Genomic DNA, 20,369 nt, shown 5'->3' with positions numbered 1-20,369 from the left:
CTGAAACTAAATATGCTCAAATAGAGAAAGAATGTTTGGGATTGGCCTATGGGCTAGAAAAGTTTCACTGCTATGTCTATGGGCTTCCCTCTTTCACTGTCGAAACAGATCATCGCCCTCTGGTGTCGATCATCAAAAAGAATCTCAACGAGATGTCACCAAGGATCCAGCGACTCATCATGAAGCTGCAGAGGTATGATTTTGAGTTAATATACACTCCAGGCAAACACTTGGTGATAGCAGATACGCTGTCACGAGCGCCAGTGATGAGCGAGGCGAGCTCCACTGAGAAAGACATTGAAAATCACGTCAACATGATTGTTCAGTCACTGCCAGTATCTGATGTCAAAACAAAACAAGTACGCGATGAATTGGACAAAGACACAGAATTACAAACAGTAATGAAAAACATGCTTACCGGATGGCCCAGAGGCTCCTGTCCAAAATACTTCAACATCAGAGCAGAACTAAGTGTGGCAAACGGACTGTTACTGAGAGACAATAGACTCGTCATCCCACAGAGTCTTAGGCCAGAGATACTTAGACAGATACACGAGGGACACCTCGGAATTGAAAAATGCAAAAGGAGAGCCAGATGCTCAGTGTATTGGCCTGGCATTAATCAAGACATTGAAAACATGGCAGGAAAGTGTGAAACATGCAAAAAGTACCAGAGCAAACAGGCAAGGGAACCCATGATGATTCCAGATCTTCCCACTGCACCTTGGGAGAAAGTTGGAACTGACCTGTTTCATTGCAATGGAAAGGACTATTTGTTAGTGATTGATTACTACTCAAACTTCCCTGAAATTGCCCTGCTGTCCAGCACAAATGCCAGTACTGTCATTATGCATGTCAAATCCATATTTGCCCGGCATGGAATAGCAAAGACTGTAGTGAGTGACAATGGTCCATGTTACAACTGCAAAGAGTGGCAGCAGTTTGCGAGCCACTATGGCTTCAATCACGTCACCTCCAGTCCTCAGCATGCACAGGCAAATGGCAAAGCTGAAAAGGGAGTGCACATCATCAAACAGATTCTGAAAAAGGCCACAGACAGCAAGTCAGATCCTTACCTAGCTCTTCTAAGCTACAGAGCTGCACCACTTGAATGTGGTTTATCCCCAGCAGAACTGTTAATGAATCGCAGATTGCGCACAACCCTTCCCTGTTACACAGACATCAAGCCCAACACAGGGATACAGAAAAAGTTGGAGAACATGAAATGGAAACAAAAACAACGCTTCGACAAATCGACGAAACCCCTCAGTCCACTCGCCAAGGATGACGTGGTACGAATCCAGGATCAAGATGCATGGAACAGGAAAGCAACTGTACTCCAGGAGGTCGGACCTAGATCCTACGAAGTGAAGACTGAGGAAGGACATGTGCTCAGAAGGAACCGCCGCAGCCTTCTGAAAACAAAAGAGACTTTTACAGAGACTGAAATTGATGCTGATGCAGTCAGTGCAAGCGCAGCATCAAATGATGACACTGATGGACATTCACAGGAGGACACAAGCAATGTTCAGTCGGAATTACCTGTCCTGAGAAGATCTGGTCGCCAGACTAAAAGACCTGATAGACTGGATTTGTAAGTGTATGGACTGAATATTGGTTCACTGTTAAAGAATAAAAACACAAACAAAAAAAAAAAAAAAAAGAAAAAGAAAGAAAAGAAAAAGTGTACAAAAAAAAAAAATCTAAGTACACTAACGCAAAAAAAAAGAAAAGAAAAAGAAAAGGTGTACAAAAAAAAAAGAAAGTAAGAAAAGAGTACACATAAAAAAAAAGAAGTTTGTGTTTCTTGTTTAAAAGAAAATGGTTGTTTAAAACTGTTGATGTATTGCTCAATGTTTGAAGTAAGTATTTGTGTGATGAGCAATGTTTAAAGTAAATATCAGTACGTGGATTTATGTTTAAAGTAAGTATCAGTATGTTGATCAATGCTTGAAGTAAGTATCAGTGTTATTAGATCCTGAGAAGGGGGGATGTTCTGATATGATATGCAGAATGCATATAATTGTAGTTCCGGACATGGCCACAAGGTGGACCTACCGATGTGATAAATACAAGGTCAACTATGAGTAAGTGCTAGTAGAACCAGGGACACTGAACATGTAACACGGTTATCATTATGCTCGTTCAATAAAGTTGAGCACAAGCTCATTGTGGATTCTACAAAGTTTATGATTCAATTCATTAAACAACACACGTACCACCATATCAACCCACGAGAGCTACCAATAGAGGGCGCTCTCGTACCATTTATGATAATTTTACAATGAACGCAGATGTACTCTGTTACACATAGAACCACTTTGTATGTGTTTCTGTGAACGTTAGGTTATTTAATTTACCAGAGAATTTGTTTGCGCACCCAAACGTGGTTTCATTATTCATTTTAACATACACGAGAGCAGAAAACACAAACGAGCTGCTTGTAGAGACAAAGAGACGGAGAGCTCATTTGGTTGAATCTCTACGGCTCTCATGTTGTCCTGCCCACTGGCTTATCCAGTCATTCATTCTGTGGAAACACTGAAAGACGCAAGCGACAAGAATGGCAGAGACTGCTCCAGCCCCCGCTGCCGTACCGGCAAAATCACCTAAGAAGAAGGCACCCAGGCCCAAGAAGACTGGCCCAAGTGTCGGCGAGTTGGTTGTGAAAGCAATCGCTGCCTCCAAGGAGAAGAAGGGAGTGTCCCTTGCCGCTCTGAAGAAGGCGCTCGCAGCTGGTGGCAGTCAGAGCACTGGTCACCAAAGGCACCCTTGTTCACACGAAAGGAGTCGGTGCGTCCGGATCCTTCAAGTTAGCCAAGAAGGCAGCAGAGCCCAAGAAGAAGGCAGTCAAGAAGCCAGCGGCCAAAAAGCCAGCTGCCAAGAAGCCCAAGAAGGCAGCAGCCAAAAAGCCTGCCGCAGCCGCCAAGAAGGCTACCAAAAGCCCGAAGAAGGCTAAGAAGCCCGCCACCCCCAAGAAGGCTACCAAGAGCCCCAAGAAGGCAAAGAAGCCCGCAGCTCCCAAGAAGGCAGCAAAGAGCCCGAAGGCAAAGGCAGCCAAGCCCAAGGCAGCTAAGCCTAAAGCAGCTAGGCCCAAGAAGGCAGCACCTAAGAAGGCAGCCCCCAAGAAGAAGTAAATGCATTTTAGGCTGCTGTCACAAACAAAAGGCTCTTCTAAGAGCCACCCAATTTCCTCATTAATTGCACATGTTCAAATGAAATGCACCATGCATCAATGCGGTCTTTGAAATTAGCATGAACGTTGGCAAACTTGGATTGCGCGCAATTTTGCAACAAAGGTCATTCGGTGTTAACAAAACAACCGAAGGCCCGCACCAACCCAACTCAACGAGTTATGGCAATAAGCTTTTGCCTTATACCCATCTAACGTCTATACCCAGCCAAGCGAACAGTTGCACACGGATAGTTCCGTATATACGTCCACATAACATTTTGTTTGTAGGTTATGGCTATTCTCAATTAAATTTGGAAACAACTTGGTTCGAGTCAAATGTCCATGGCGCGCTAATTTCGTATGGCTCAAGTTGCAATACACTCCATAGCGAAGAGCGCACAGTATAAAGCGCAACGTATTCTATGAAATACTATGCTATATGAAAATCCGTCCTTTATACATTATTTCAGTTAATTCCATTGTGTTGCTCGTTTTGTTTGCCTAAAAAGATAATGTGATTGTGGGGAGAACGGAAGAGAGCGCCGACTGTTTGCCCAACAACGTCACGGTGTTGATTACCCAGTGATTGGCTCCAAAGCTTACAGCTTCAGCCACTCAGGCTCTAGGTTGCCTCCCCAGCCGAGTGAATATAGTGGCGTAAGGCGGAACAGCTGGTACTCGATACTTCAAAATCTAGGAGAAAGAAGTAAACATGAGCGGAAGAGGCAAAACCGGCGGCAAGACCAGGGCTAAGGCCAAGACTCGTTCATCCAGAGCTGGACTGCAGTTCCCCGTTGGTCGAGTGCACAGACTGCTGCGTAAAGGCAACTATGCTCAGCGCGTGGGAGCTGGTGCACCCGTCTACATGGCTGCTGTGCTCGAGTACTTGACCGCTGAGATCCTGGAGTTGGCCGGTAACGCCGCTCGTGACAACAAGAAGAGTCGTATCATTCCTCGTCATCTGCAGCTGGCCGTGCGTAACGACGAGGAGTTGAACAAACTGCTCGGTGGCGTTACCATCGCTCAGGGTGGTGTGCTGCCCAACATTCAGGCTGTGCTCCTGCCCAAGAAGACCGAGAAGTCCAAGTAAATCTGACCCCCAACCTCCCTGACCACAAAGGCTCTTTTAAGAGCCGCCCACCTATCCCTTAAAAAGCAAGTTTCAATGTCTGATAGAAATGATGATAAAACAAAGAAAAACAGAATATATTGACTGGTTTACATGAACAATAGAGATCGGTACTATCACCAACTCCTAAAATGCTGGCCTACACACGGTGAACATACTGGCTGCATAGGGAGGTAGATGGACACTCCCAACTGAGATCGCTCCTGGGCGTGTAGTCCCAGGTGTTTCTATCACTCCCGGACGTGTAGTCCCACCCGATTATATTTCACGTATTATCATACACTGCCACATACAAGCAATTTAAGGTTAAGGTTAGGGTTAGGGTTAGAAACAAAAAACTAACATCAAAAAGATAACTAGCTCCGTTATATGGCGGTGGGATCGATAGTCTGGCTAGTCGGAGCGAGCCGACCGGGGAGCGTCCTGCGTTGGGAGCGACAATCAGGGAATCGGCTGCATAAACAACTTGAGAAGACACCGGAAGGGAAATTGTTAGCTCAATAAATACAAAGACACGTTGACATCCAAAGTGTTTTTCCTGCATTAGACGCAAGCCAGCATAGTGTGTTGGCATGCATTCGTCTACGACTATGGCCGAGCTAATATAAACATCTAGTGTGTTGAATCATGCATACGCATGTTCCACTTGAAAGTTTTTCAGAGAAGTGTTTCCAACACGCATGATGCAAAGACCAGTGAGAGTGCTGCGGTTTGGGCGCCAAAGCCATATGAAGCCTAAAAGCGTAGCGTGATTATGACATATGGCTGTGGTGTTAGCGTGGCATGAAAGGACATACATTGTACACGGATAGTTTCGTACATACGTTCACATAACATGTCGTTTGTAGGTTATGGTTATTCTCTATTTTGTAAACAACTTGGTTCAAGTCAAATGTCCATGGCGCGCTACTTCTGGCACAAGTTGCAATACACTCCATAGTGAAGAGCGCGCAGAATAAAGCGCAGGGTAGATAATAAATGATATGTAAAGGACGGCGTTTCATATAGCATATGTTAATTCCATTGTGTTGCGCGTTTTGTTGTTTGCCTAAAAAGATCATGTGATTTGGTGAGGAGAACGGAAAAGAGCGCCAACTGTGTCACAGTGTTAACTACCCAGTGATTGGCTCCAAAGCTTACAGCTTCAGCCACTCAGGATCTAGGTTGCCTCCCCAGTCGTAGATATAAAGTGGCCTGAGGTGAAAAGATTAACACTCGATAACCCGAAATCAAAGACAAAGCAAACATGAGCGGAAGAGGCAAAACCGGAGGCAAGACCAGGGCGAAGGCCAAGACTCGTTCATCCAGGGCTGGACTGCAGTTCCCCGTCGGTCGTGTGCACAGGCTGCTGCGTAAAGGCAACTATGCTCAGCGCGTGGGAGCTGGTGCACCCGTCTACATGGCTGCAGTGATGGAGTACTTGACCGCTGAGATCCTGGAGTTGGCTGGTAACGCCGCTCGTGACAACAAGAAGAGTCGTATTATCCCCCGTCATCTGCAGCTGGCCGTGCGTAACGACGAGGAGTTGAACAAACTGCTCGGTGGCGTTACCATCGCTCAGGGTGGTGTGTTGCCCAACATTCAGGCTGTGCTCCTGCCCAAGAAGACCGAGAAGTCCAAGTAAAAGCATCCCCAACCTCCCTGACCACAAAGGCTCTTTTAAGAGCCACCCACATCCCTAGAAAAAGCATTTTCCAACTTTCCAACAAATTTGGTTAAAAAAATAACAAGGAAGTACATAATAATTACTAAACATGCTGTATTATCACAGTTAATAATTTCAATATGATCTACACGCAGCGTAAGCTACATTTCACATTACTATAACCAGGAAGGTTCAATTGATGTAAAAACGAACAAAAACATCTTACAGGGAGTTCTGGCATAAGTACCGTCTAAATAATGTGTGTTGTGTGAAGACTGAAGGAAATGGTTACCATTAATAAATACAAAGGCGCATTGACTACCTCGGTACTTTTCTTACAATAAATGGGTTCCAAAGTTTGTTTATAACCTGACTACGCGAAACTATCTGTCCACAACTCAACCTCTCATTGTTGCAATCCGCAGTCGGTCAAACAAAATGCGCACGGGGTTGGCTTTCAGTGTCTTGCCTGTCCTCAACATCGTGTGTACAAACATTCAGAACCCATGTATAGACGCAGCACAGCTCGTTGCATGTATCCACGATATATACAGTATAGTATAGTGTATAGTATAGTATATATATATAGTCTATAGCATAATATAGCCTTCATATTGTTTCAAAACAAAACCGATGATGGTGATGGCTGTTTGCGCGCCACTCCAAATGAAGCCGAAAACATGAAATGTGAAATATATGGTTTTAAGGGAGCGTTGCATAAACAGACATTTGTTGTTTACCTGGATGTACGCATTGTTAGACGTGTAGGCTGGTTGAGACATGAAAAGCACGTTTTTAAACTATTTTAACACCGATTAATAAATTGTACTGGTGGTGGGGCGGTGCTCTACGGTTTGAATTTTAGGCGCCATCAGGATGTAATCCAATCAGAGGGAACAGTCGAGGAAACGTCATAGGGGGCAAGTCTCGGGTGTAGCAATAAATAGCACGCGCTTCGCATTCAACTTCACATTCGTCTCTTCCAACGAATTTCTAAAATGGCAAGAACCAAGCAAACTGCCCGCAAGTCCACCGGAGGCAAGGCCCCGAGGAAGCAGCTCGCCACCAAGGCAGCGCGTAAAAGCGCACCGGCTACCGGTGGCGTGAAGAAGCCTCACCGTTACAGGCCAGGAACTGTGGCTCTGAGGGAGATCCGTCGCTACCAGAAATCCACCGAGCTGCTGATCCGCAAGCTGCCCTTCCAGCGTCTGGTCAGAGAGATCGCTCAGGATTTCAAGACCGACCTGCGCTTCCAGAGCTCTGCTGTCATGGCTCTGCAGGAGGCTAGCGAGGCTTACCTGGTTGGTCTGTTCGAGGACACCAACCTGTGCGCCATCCACGCCAAGAGAGTGACCATCATGCCCAAGGACATCCAGCTGGCTCGCCGTATCCGCGGAGAGCGTGCTTAAGTCTTTCCCCTGAAACCAACAACGGCTCTTTTAAGAGCCACCCACACCGTCTTATGAAAGCATTGTTTCTACCCAGCCAGTTGCAGTGTCAAGTACAGTAAAGCACGACACGAACCCAACAAAACGCTTGCACAGTGCAATATAGCAGCAATCATTCACTTAATATTAGGAAGCCATGACTATCATGTGAAGTAACGGGCTACACGAATGTTGTATGCACAAGCTAACATGTTAGTAAGAAAATGTCATTACTGTCCTGATGTGAAAGTAGGCTTGTTTCGTGTAGTCCTATGTATGCAGCTCCATTATGGATCAACTATAAAAAAGAGACAATGCGTAAACTCCAAGTAGCTAATGACTGAGGATATTGCTGAAAAAGCCCAGGAGTTGCAGTGCTAGTAAACTATTTTGTGACTCAGGACTATGTACTTTACAGGCTCTCCTGGGGAACCTAAGTTTTAAGTTCATGTGCCATTTGGATAAGTCTGAAAACGGCATTATAATGATGCTCACAAGTGCCAGATATAGCTCTGTCCGTTACCAATCATATATGTGGAAACATTGGTATGGCTGCCTTTTAAGACCGTCATGACATAGTTTGTATATGCTTTGGCATCACTGCTGTTTTTTTTTTAATTATTATTTTCTTTTTCCTGCACATTCTATTTCTATGTATATGTTGTGTGTGCCTATTGGGCCCTGAGCCTGTAATAAAGTTTATATATACACAGTGTGAGTCTACAGCGAGAGCGCACGCTGGCCGAGCAGTGGTAGGCCCTATTTGTTATTGATCGCCAATACATCCTTGTCGTACTTTCCAGAATATATTCCCTAATCTTAAATGTGATTGAAAGCCAATTATACTACACTCTCGCAACTTCACATGACACGCATCAGCATGATCCAATACAGCAGACTGCAAAACGTAGAGCAGACGTGCAAAAAAAGTTAGGTGTCCGGGCTGCTTGACTTTGGTCAACTTAACAAGTTGAGCAGATTTCTCACAGTAATTTTGGTCATCTTGTACATACGTACTTGAATTGGTCTACAAGTTCAACCAGGCGCTAGCCTATGTGGACACATGCGAGGCCCAATAGCGAAAGACTGCAATATCTTACTGCGCGTCATCCTAGGCCTGGCATATGATTCAGTAGCCTGCATTTTGTTTGTTAGCTTGTGGAGTGGTGGCTTTTGTTGTGCGCGTCTATGTGGAAGACTTAGGCCTACTACACAGGTCATTCTGTTTAATATTCAAAATACATGGAATAGCTTTTTGATGAGATTTTGGGTGGCTCTTAAAAGAGCCTTTGGTTTGGGAAAAGGGGGAGAACTCTTTACTTGGAGCTGGTGTACTTGGTGACGGCCTTGGTTCCCTCAGACACGGCGTGCTTGGCGAGCTCACCGGGCAGCAACAGACGCACTGCGGTCTGGATCTCCCTGGAGGAGATGGTGTGGCGCTTGTTGTAGTGTGCCAGGCGGGAAGCCTCACCAGCAATGCGCTCGAAGATGTCGTTGACGAAGGAGTTCATGATGCTCATGGCCTTGGAAGAGATCCCAGTATCGGGGTGGACCTGCTTGAGGACCTTGTACACGTAGATGGCATAGCTCTCCTTCCTGGTCCTCTTGCGCTTCTTGCCGCCCTTCCCGGCGGTCTTGCTCACGGCTTTCTTGGAGCCCTTCTTGGGCGCAGGCTTAACTGGATCAGGCATGGTAAGCAGTTGTAAGGGACAATTGTGTTAACTAGATTTGCTCTGCTGTTGTTATACCCACCAGTATGCAAATAACTCACTTCAAGTCGACACAAGCTGAGCTCAAGGACAATCCAATGAGCCATTTCCCTCCATTTTCAGAGGCGATGATTGGTCACTTTTGAAATAGGGGGGCGTTCCGTCTGCCTCAAAGAACACTCTACCCACAAACGTTAGTTTTGCCCTGGTTGCACACTGGCCATTTCCCGCACTTTTTAACGAAATAAATTACGTTCAACAAAGTAATACAATCAGCTTATTCTAGTCAGATGAACACTTTAAATCACCTGAGAAGTTATGAGTACGTTGCGAGCAAGCAGACTCAAGTTTCGTATTAAGGTAAATAGCAGACCTTATTGTACCTGCCTAACATATGTAGTTGCCTACATTATTCATTCTGTAGTATAGAGTATAATTTATGGATCCCAGGGGGAAATTATTGTGAGGGGCATTCTTGACCATTTTCACGATGTTGAGATATACTACTATAGGCTACTATACAATGGACCACATTGTGGAAAGTGGTTTTTGTCACCTTCAGCTCATAGGAAACCTGCTGGGCAAGTCCTATACACTAAATAAAGCTGAGTCAGTAAGTCATGATAGATAGCCTACAGTTAAATGATTCTACCACGCACGGTAATAAGCATGGTCTAAATTGAAATAACAAGTTCAACTGCCTCCGAATTACAAATTGATGTAATTGTTTTACTGCAAGTCGTGTGAATTTCAAAGCTTCACACTGTATAATAAGGATTTAAATTGACTTAGATTAAGTTCTGCGGCAGCTTGTGTAGTCGACTTTGCAGTGAAAGGCTTAAATAATTGTTTATTCCACATTCTGCATAAAACCTTTTCATTGTTTCATACAGATGTTCCCTTCATTTGAGTGTGGACGCAATGGATATATTAGCTTTTTCAGATAAGTGGGTGGCTCTTAAAAGAGCCTTTGGGTTTTGTTGGGTGAGTCGATATTTAACCTCCAAATCCGTACAGAGTACGGCCCTGGCGTTTCAGAGCATAGACGACATCCATGGCTGTGACAGTCTTCCTCTTGGCATGCTCGGTGTAGGTGACGGCATCACGGATCACGTTCTCAAGGAACACCTTCAGCACACCACGGGTCTCCTCGTAGATGAGGCCAGAGATACGCTTCACACCACCACGGCGAGCCAGGCGCCTGATGGCGGGCTTGGTGATACCCTGGATGTTATCGCGAAGGACTTTGCGATGACGCTTAGCGCCACCCTTTCCAAGACCCTTTCCTCCTTTGCCGCGTCCGCTCATGTTGTCTCTCTGTAATCTCAAAGACTAATACCTTCTCTTTAGGTGACCCACGTATTTATACCAGACAGGAGGACCTGCTTGAAACCAGGCTTACTAGGGCCAAGCGCCCCTCCCTTTGTGAGTTCGAAACAGTTATGGCGGGAGCATGTAAGCTATCCATCTTGGTGACATGCGCAGTGCCCTTCTAATGGTGCGTTCCCCAGGGTTGGGAGATGGGATGTTTCTGACCTCCTACATGCTGAAATGCATTGGAACGCCTGTTGAAGCGGAATGTTCAAGTCGCGAGCTGGGGCAAAAGCGAAGCAAACCGACTTCGCCCCATTGACTATCGTGATGTCATCACAGCAATAAGCCCATACGACTTTGTAGCGAGCGTCGATGTTGCAAAAGGAACGTGAGCGAGAACTTGTTGTCACAATGTGGGTGTTATTAAATACAGCGCATTTGCAGTCGGCCACAAATATGAACGAGACGATGAGCTCGCACCGGTTTGCTCTACTAACACACCACGTGTGAGGAGTGGGGGGACAGGCAGTGAGGAGGAGCTGAAGTGGGGACCTGCGCAAACTTGTGTAGAGGTGTGAGACAAGACCAGAATACACACGTGAGTGAGTTGTTGACCAACCAGTTCATGGGCGCGTGACCTCGGAGGCAGTCCGCCGACGAGCGCCGACGAGCGTTGAAGGGGATAAGCAACTGCAGAGGTTGCAAGATCTGACTGCAGCCGCATTCATCCCGCGATAGTTTTACACCATGTGACATGTCAATCTCGTCAACGCAACGTCGACGAAATTTCGAAGTTTGACAGGAAATCTAACCGTCATGCAGCATTTTCCATCCAGGGTGCATTGCTGTCTAAATGCGCATGCATGCGTTGATGACGGCCCAATTCGAAACCGGGAAGGCAGCTGTCCTTCCAGTGAGCTTACTGGACATCGAGTCATGAAGTGAGGATCGAAACGAAAAATTGCTTTATTTCCTCCCTCGGCAGTTTAATGCATTTGTGGGCGTAACAGGGATATTTCAAGGATACATCAGATAATAGGTGCGATCGAGATGTGTCAACGCATGTATGAGCATTTAGACAGCAATGCACCCTGGGTGGAAAATGCTGCATGACGGTTAGATTTCCTGTCAAACTTCGAAATTTCGTCGACGTTGCGTTGACGAGGTGACATGTCACATGGTGTAAAACTATCGCGGGATGAATGCGGCTGCAGTCAGATCTTGCAACCTCTGCAGTTGCTTATCCCCTTCAACGCTCGTCGGCGCTCGTCGGCGGACTGCCTCCGAGGTCACGCGCCCATGAACTGGTTGGTCAACAACTCACTCACGTGTGTATATGGGTCTTGTCTCACACCTCCACACAAGTTTGCGCAGGTCCCCACTTCAGCTCCTCCTCACTGCCTGTCCCCCCACTCCTCACACGTGGTGTGTTAGTAGAGCAAACCGGTGCGAGCTCATCGTCTCGTTCATATTTGTGGCCGACTTTAAATGCGCTGTATTTAATAACACCCACATCGTGACAACAAGTTCTCGCTGACGTTCGTTGCGCAACGTCGACGCTCGCAATGAAGTCGTATGTGCTTACTGACTTCGCTTCCTTGGTACCCAACATGCTGTGCGCCACCTCCCTCTCAACCGGAAACCTGAAAAACAAACATGGCTACTACCCAAGCTACTACCTTATCATACTCTTTATTCTGACAGTTATGTATGTATATATTGAAAATCGAATGCATAAATCAACATTGTAGTATCTAAATATGCTGTCGCTAGATCTATTTATAGCCTATTTTACGATTCCGCCGTCTGACGATCATTCACCGTTCAAATAGCATGCGTAAGCTAAGCGCTAACGTGATGAACGTAACTCCCCCCATAGAATCGCAAGAATCGCCGTAACATCAAATGCGCAAGACGGCGCACTCGTTAGTGCCGTTCGTAACGGCTGCCTCATCAGCTGACTTCGCCTCTCTGATCAGTGACCTGTTTATGTAGGAGGAGAGTCATCGAGTCACTGCCTCCCGTTTCGAATTCAGCCGACAACTCGATCGCACCTAATGGCAGCGCACAGTAATGGTGCATTCCCCAGAGGTAGGAGCCTCCTAGTAGGCAACAAAAAGGCAGCTACCTCCCAATTGAAAGCGTTCCAACCAGCAAGTCGAACAAACTACAAACATGGAGGGACAAAAACTACATATCCACTTCTCAAAGATGTCAGCAATGTAAACAACATCATGCATTATTTTCATTTAGCCGCATTTCATCTGTGAAATGCAATGTCAATATAACTACACCTTAGAAAGGTTAATAGGCTGTTTTGCAACCGTTAACCTGTCCAAATCAACTTTATTTGTCCATAGAATGGTGATGTGCAACATAAACTATTCCTAATACTGTGCGCTGCCATTGCTGTGATGACATCACGATAGTCAATGGGGCGAAGTCGGTTTGCTTCGCTTTTGCCCCAGCTCGCGACTTGAACATTCCACTTCAACAGGCGTTCCAATGCATTTCAGCAAGTAGGAGGTCAGAAACATCCCATCTCCCAACCCTGGGGAACGCACCATAAGGACATACGACTTCATTGCGAGCGTCGACGTTGCGCAACGCACGTCAGCGAGAACTTGTTAAGCACATACGACTTCATTGCGAGCGTCGACGTTGCGCAACGCACGTCAGCGAGAACTTGTTGTCACGATGTGGGTGTTATTAAATACAGCGCATTTAAAGTCGGCCACAAATATGAACGAGACGATGAGCTCGCACCGGTTTGCTCTACTAACACACCACGTGTGATGAGTGGGGGGACAGGCAGTGAGGAGGAGCTGAAGTGGGGACCTGCGCAAACTTGTGTAGAGGTGTGAGACAAGACCCATATACACACGTGAGTGAGTTGTTGACCAACCTTTTCATGGACGCGTGACCTCGGAGGCAGTTGGGACAACTTATAGTATACTTGAATACACTTGAACTATGATTAAGTACAGCTTAAACACATTTCAAGTTGACTTTTTTGTACCAAAATTAAACTTTGTAAGCGTACTTAATATACTAAAATCATACTTAACTTAAGTACATTTCAAATATACTTACTAATTCACTTTAGAATATCTTAAAATTATGGTCAGACTTAGCTCCAGTTGTGACTGTTGATAAGGTCTGCCAAAGATTCCAAGGCACACTGCTGGTGAAGTTAAAAAGCCTTTAATTAAACGGGCTGACGCGTTGCGACTACTGTCTTCTTCAGAGCCTAAACACTGACTAATTCCCAAGTCCCTATAACAGGGAGAAGGCTCAGGTAATCAAGTAGGACTAAGTGGCAGGTGCATAGACTCCACCTATCAGTCAGTTAGTGTTGCACCATGACACACATAAAAACATCACACACAAGTTAAAAACAATTATACTTCTTATGAGGACTAAAGTAATCACTTCATAAGGGCTACAAAGAACAGTTCATCTCAGTTCAGTTCAGTTCAGTTAAGCATAGAAGAGAAATTAAGCTTTACTTTTAGGTCAAACTATGTCTCCCTCTTGTGGTCATTTTGTAAATATTTCTTAATCAAGCATGTAAAAGTAAACATTAAATCACCTACTATAGGGGGCCTATATTAATTGCTCTGAAGAAGACGTACAATCTTATAATTACAATTATCACATTTAAAATGCCTTTATAAAAAGGGGGTGTAGTCCAAGTCTTCATTAAGTCCTGGCCTTGTGAGGGCTTTTAATGTATATATCCAGTAGGTCTCCCTCTGTAGTAATTTTTTAAGTTTGTCCCCTCCCCTTTTGGATAGCTCAATTGTCTCTATTCCCATTGCCCGTAGTGACTCTGGGTTGCATCCATGGTGTTGCTTGTAGTGCTTCGCCATTGGGTAATCCTCATTTCCTGTACGAATTGCATATTTGTGCTCTGCTACCCTCTGTTGTAGTTTTCTTTTCGTCCTTCCAATGTAGAAATGTCCACATGGGCAGTACAGGTAATACACCACATAAGTGGTGTTGCAGTTGATGTATCCTTTGATGTAATGGGTTTTTTGCGCATGCACATCTGTAAATTTATTGGTTTGCTGCATAGTAGTGCAGTGGTTGCATCTCCCACATTTAAAGAACCCTTGCGGTCTCCTTTCAAGCCATGTGTCCTTTTTGTCCCCGGGGAGATAACTGTGGACAAGCTTATCTCCGATGGTTGGTGCTCTTTTAAAGCTCACGACTGGTGCAGTGGGGAATATTTCTTTTAGTGCAGGATCACATTCAATCATTTCCCAGTTATTTTTTATAATTTTCTTCAGTTCGTTTGCTCTAGTATTGTACTGTGTCACAAGGTACACTTGTTGTTCTCCTGGTGTTTTTTGTTTGTGTTGTAGGAGGTCTTGTCTTTTCAGGGATTTTGTTTTGTTATATGCTTCATTTATGACTTGAGATTTGTACCCTCTGTTTTTGAATTATTATCAACAGTCACAACTGGAGCTAAGTCTGACCATAATTTTAAGAAACTTAATTTCCTTGAGCCAAAGAGCACCTGCTAAAGAGACAAAAGTGAAGCAGCACTCCTCCATGATCAACATTCCCCAGTGAACAGTTGATTTTTTTAGCGTATGAGTTTCATGTGGACACATCAAGGGTGTTCTAAGAAGGAGTAGCTCCACTCTACCGAGTGTTTTCACTACATTGTTGAGAAACTTTACACAGAATATGATGCCTAACAGAAAAGCACCTGAGTTATTCTCATACTCAACAGAAGAAGGCAGAAATATAATTGTTCAGGACTCTCTGTTCAGTGGTGCCAACCAAACACACCAGGAAATGGACATTAACAAAATGTTTTGGGAGCTACAGAAACTTTTGGAAAAGGATACAAAGCTACATCTACATGCAATCACCCTCTCTGACTATTGGAGGGAAGGACGGATTCCTAGAGGATTGAGGATTAAAAAATTCCCTTCATCAGGATTCGGCAATGATGATTTCAGACAAAAATGGGAGGCCATACTCAATAAATGTTCATCAGACCTCATGCTGTTGATCATTGAAGAGGCTAAAAAACAAAAGGAACTACTACAGGCCGACATTGCGGAGATCAAGTCCAAGATTGCAGCCTCCCAAGAAGATCACATGAAAACATCACTAGAGGAGAAGCTCTCCAAAGATATGGAGGCACTGACAAAAAAGCTAAAAGAGCTAAAATTGAAGAAATATAAAAGAGATGAAAAGGACTATGATGACGGAATGGTCTACACCTGGAATACTAGACAGAGACAAAGAAAACAAAGAACAGTGTCATTCAATTTCCCTAATGAAGAGGAAGAGGATAACCAAACACATGGAGCTGTAGGTACAAGCCAGTCTTTTTTGGATTACATAGCAGAACCACAAGAACCCCCCCAAAAAGGAAGAAGAAAACAAGGAGGGGCAAAAGGAAATCAAGGCTACACTCCCAGATCGATCCTCAGGAGCAACAAGAACCCCAGGTAGTAATCAACATTTCAGACACCCCATTGACTGATGACTGTGTTGCAGTATTGTCAAAAGGCTTAACATTTGCACCTACCAACTATGCCAACTGCTTTAACACCAAAGTAGACCTCTTTAGATTTTATCGCAGTTTGCACTTGAAACTTTGGTATAATCAGAACCCAGGCACCTCAACTGCTGCCAATACCAGTGACTATAAAACTTCTTTCCGCCCCAAGTCATATTTCTGTCCTCTCAGCAACAACCCTGTTCTAGCAACTTTTTGCAGAAAAACGGATGCTGATATTGAAAAACTGTTTAGTAACAAAGAGGACTCCATCAAACACAATTTAACAAAGAAGGAAAGAATAGCACTAGATGGTCTGGCAAAGAATGAAAACATAGTTATTAAGCGTGCCGATAAAGGAGGATCGGTGGTAGTGTGGCAAAAAACAAAATACTTACAAGAAGCCCACCGCCAACTTGACAACACTGCATTCTATAAAAGCTTGAAGACTAACCCTATGGAACAAATGAAAACTGACTTGAAGAAGATTTTGAGAGATGCTATGGACAATGCCTGGATAAGCAAAGCAGAGCATGATTATCTATTCTGCCCTAATCCTGTACTACCCTGCTTCTATATGCTACCAAAAGTGCACAAAGACCTGCATAATCCTCCAGGGAGACCCATAATATCTGGCAATGGATCTCTCACAGAACCCATATCAAAATTCATAGACCACTTCATTCAACCCTATGTTTCCAACCTACCATCATTTATCCAGGACACAACGCATGTACTTAACAAGTTGGCCCTTCTGAACAACATTGAACATTGCTACCTCGTCACAATGGACGTGGAGGCTTTATATACTAACATAGACCATGAAGAAGGCCTCAATGCTCTGTCCCACTATCTGAACACACGCCCAGCATCTAGTACACCACCCACAGAGTTTCTGCTCACACTAACTAAATGGACACTTGAAAACAATGTCTTTCTATTTCAAAATGACTTGTACCAACAAATAAAAGGAACAGCAATGGGAGCATGTTATGCACCAAGCCTAGCCAATCTATTCATGGGCCTATGGGAAGAACACTTTGTTTATTCACACAACAATCCTTACAGGAACATGATCACCTTCTATGGCCGCTATATTGATGACTTAGTGTTCCTCTTCTCTGGTAATGAACAAGAACTAACTTCATTTCACAGATACCTAAATAACACCAACAAAAACTTAAAATTGAGTATACAATATGACCTGACTCAAATTGACTTCCTGGACCTCACAATACAGAAGGATAAGGATGGACGCATTAACACCACAGTCTTTCGGAAACCAACTGACCGCAACACACTGCTCCGGGCAGACAGTTTTCATCCTCCATCACTTAAGAAAAACATACCGTATGGGCAGTTCCAACGGCTGAAAAGAATATGTGACCAGGAGTCAGATTTTGAGACAAAAGCAGAGGATATGAAGTTGCGATTCAAAAACAGAGGGTACAAATCTCAAGTCATAAATGAAGCATATAACAAAACAAAATCCCTGAAAAGACAAGACCTCCTACAACACAAACAAAAAACACCAGGAGAACAACAAGTGTACCTTGTGACACAGTACAATACTAGAGCAAACGAACTGAAGAAAATTATAAAAAATAACTGGGAAATGATTGAATGTGATCCTGCACTAAAAGAAATATTCCCCACTGCACCAGTCGTGAGCTTTAAAAGAGCACCAACCATCGGAGATAAGCTTGTCCACAGTTATCTCCCCGGGGACAAAAAGGACACATGGCTTGAAAGGAGACCGCAAGGGTTCTTTAAATGTGGGAGATGCAACCACTGCACTACTATGCAGCAAACCAATAAATTTACAGATGTGCATGCGCAAAAAACCCATTACATCAAAGGATACATCAACTGCAACACCACTTATGTGGTGTATTACCTGTACTGCCCATGTGGACATTTCTACATTGGAAGGACGAAAAGAAAACTACAACAGAGGGTAGCAGAGCACAAATATGCAATTCGTACAGGAAATGAGGATTACCCAATGGCGAAGCACTACAAGCAACACCATGGATGCAACCCAGAGTCACTACGGGCAATGGGAATAGAGACAATTGAGCTATCCAAAAGGGGAGGGGACAAACTTAAAAAATTACTACAGAGGGAGACCTACTGGATATATACATTAAAAGCCCTCACAAGGCCAGGACTTAATGAAGACTTGGACTACACCCCCCTTTTTTATAAAGGCATTTTAAATGTGATAATTGTAATTATAAGATTGTACGTCTTCTTCAGAGCAATTAATATAGGCCCCCTATAGTAGGTGATTTAATGTTTACTTTTACATGCTTGATTAAGAAATATTTACAAAATGACCACAAGAGGGAGACATAGTTTGACCTAAAAGTAAAGCTTAATTTCTCTTCTATGCTTAACTGAACTGAACTGAACTGAGATGAACTGTTCTTTGTAGCCCTTATGAAGTGATTACTTTAGTCCTCATAAGAAGTATAATTGTTTTTAACTTGTGTGTGATGTTTTTATGTGTGTCATGGTGCAACACTAACTGACTGATAGGTGGAGTCTATGCACCTGCCACTTAGTCCTACTTGATTACCTGAGCCTTCTCCCTGTTATAGGGACTTGGGAATTAGTCAGTGTTTAGGCTCTGAAGAAGACAGTAGTCGCAACGCGTCAGCCCGTTTAATTAAAGGCTTTTTAACTTCACCAGCAGTGTGCCTTGGAATCTTTGGCAGACCTTATCAACAGTCACAACTGGAGCTAAGTCTGACCATAATTTTAAGAAACTTAATTTCCTTGAGCCAAAGAGCACCTGCTAAAGAGACAAAAGTGAAGCAGCACTCCTCCATGATCAACATTCCCCAGTGAACAGTTGATTTTTTTAGCGTATCACTTTAAAATATGTTTAATATGTACTTTAGCATGCAGTTTAGTGTAACTATTTTAAGTATACTAAAAACTATTTCAAGGTCATAAGAAAGTACTTTATAGCGTGCTGCAGAAGTACATACTTAAGTTGTGTTGTTATTTGTTGTTATTTTGGGACAACTTACAGTATAGTACACTTAAATACACTTGAAATATGATTAAGTACATTTTAAACACATTTTAAGTTTACTTTTTTGTACTAAAATCAAACTTTGTACAAGTGCAGTTAATGTACTAAAATATACTTTACTTTAAGTACATTTCAAATATATTAACAGTACATTTAGTACATTTTAAGTGTACTGATTCTAAATGTATTTTAAGTATACTACAAGTAGATTTTACTTTAAGCACATTTAAAATATATTTATTTTAAGTACACTTTAAATATATTTCAAAAGTATTGAAATACTTTCCTACAATAATCTCGTACTTTTCACCATTTTATCCAAAAACTTTTAGGAGCAACATAAATGTGTGCATTAAATACAGACCCTTGCAGCATATATATTTGCTTTTTAGTTTGTTCTGGTCCAACTCTTGAGCAGAAATGACTTCAAGTAGGCTTATCCATGTTCAAATTGTGTTTATTTCTGAACAAAAGGGCACATACAGTACATTAGGCCTACATCTGCTCGACAGTGCTCTTTAACATTTTTTTTCTTTCTTAAATAAGTTTTTTTTGGGTCTTTTATGACTTTATTTGACAAGACAGTTTGGGAGGTGGTCAGGAAGCGAATGGGCAGAGAGACGGGGAGGGGTCAGCAAACGACCCGGGCCGGTTGGCCACGGCAGTGCCGCTGTTTATCAATTAAAGCATCTGAAGCAAAATGTATTGTCATAAACACATCAATGAGAAAAGAACCAAACAAACAAAACAACAAAAACTTATATTCGTTGTTTTTACACAGATCAGCGAATGTTTATAGGCAATTCTCCTTCAGGACATCTCTCCATCAAACAGCATACATGCATGTACGTAAGCACTTAGCACTTACATAAAACCAATCAAATAACAAATGACTAATATGACAATGGTTTTCCTCTTGACACAACTTCTTGACACAACTAAGATTTGCGACATGTTTTTACTGACATGTTTTTACTGACATGTTTAATAACAGGGTTTTGATCTGAGTATCATTATCTGGTGCTCAAATATTAGGCCTAATCATTTCACACAGTAGTGGTAGTTCCAAACTATAGAAAAGGTTAATATTAGATGATTGCAGCCAATGAACTAAAGGCAAAAATTAAGCTGACGCCACACATACATGATTATATTTAGAGAGAATTAATCTGCTTATGTGCATGGGTAGGCTATGCAGGTAACAACTTAAACATAAATATGATTGGAAATGTTTGGAAATGTTTGTTCGGTAAACAATTTGCTGTTATCTAGAACCCGAATGAAGACCATATCCCTGATTTTTTCTCAGCAGTCAAATCTGGAAATACTTGCACACCTTCAGTTGTGTTCACCAGTTCAGCTATCTTTCTCATGAGCTCGTCTGCCTGCTGCTTTTTTCCTTTCTT

General features: G+C 43.4%; 4 protein-coding genes and 1 pseudogene across 4 annotated transcripts; 3 read left to right on the top strand and 2 right to left on the bottom strand.

The window, feature by feature from the left end:
• Positions 1-2,551: 2,551 nt before the first annotated feature.
• Positions 2,552-3,149, top strand: LOC134446274 (histone H1-like; annotated as a pseudogene).
• Positions 3,150-3,866: 717 nt separating this feature from the next.
• Positions 3,867-6,473, top strand: LOC134445436 (histone H2A.J-like). Its single transcript, XM_063194520.1, has 2 exons — positions 3,867-4,261; positions 5,532-6,473. The coding sequence occupies exons 1-2, from the start codon at positions 3,888-3,890 to the stop codon at positions 5,926-5,928; spliced, it is 771 nt and encodes a 256-aa protein (XP_063050590.1). The 5' UTR covers positions 3,867-3,887; the 3' UTR covers positions 5,929-6,473.
• A 104-nt stretch (positions 6,474-6,577) lies between these two features.
• LOC134446284 (histone H3) lies at positions 6,578-7,387 on the top strand. Its single transcript, XM_063195626.1, has one exon. It carries the CDS (start codon positions 6,948-6,950, stop codon positions 7,356-7,358), a length of 411 nt encoding a protein of 136 aa, XP_063051696.1. The 5' UTR covers positions 6,578-6,947; the 3' UTR covers positions 7,359-7,387.
• Positions 7,388-8,629: 1,242 nt separating this feature from the next.
• On the bottom strand, positions 8,630-9,076 carry LOC134451778 (histone H2B 1/2-like). Its single transcript, XM_063202477.1, has one exon. It carries the CDS (start codon positions 9,065-9,067, stop codon positions 8,693-8,695), a length of 375 nt encoding a protein of 124 aa, XP_063058547.1. The 5' UTR covers positions 9,068-9,076; the 3' UTR covers positions 8,630-8,692.
• Positions 9,077-10,059: 983 nt separating this feature from the next.
• Positions 10,060-10,403, bottom strand: LOC134446239 (histone H4). The gene has a single exon (XM_063195570.1). It carries the CDS (start codon positions 10,391-10,393, stop codon positions 10,082-10,084), a length of 312 nt encoding a protein of 103 aa, XP_063051640.1. The 5' UTR covers positions 10,394-10,403; the 3' UTR covers positions 10,060-10,081.
• Positions 10,404-20,369: the final 9,966 nt, after the last annotated feature.

This window comes from Engraulis encrasicolus, chromosome 1 (genome assembly GCF_034702125.1).
Source record: "Engraulis encrasicolus isolate BLACKSEA-1 chromosome 1, IST_EnEncr_1.0, whole genome shotgun sequence".
NCBI lineage: Eukaryota > Metazoa > Chordata > Actinopteri > Clupeiformes > Engraulidae > Engraulis > Engraulis encrasicolus.
The sequence above is the reverse complement of the archived record's forward strand: the minus strand, read 5'-3'. Positions and strand labels throughout refer to the sequence as shown.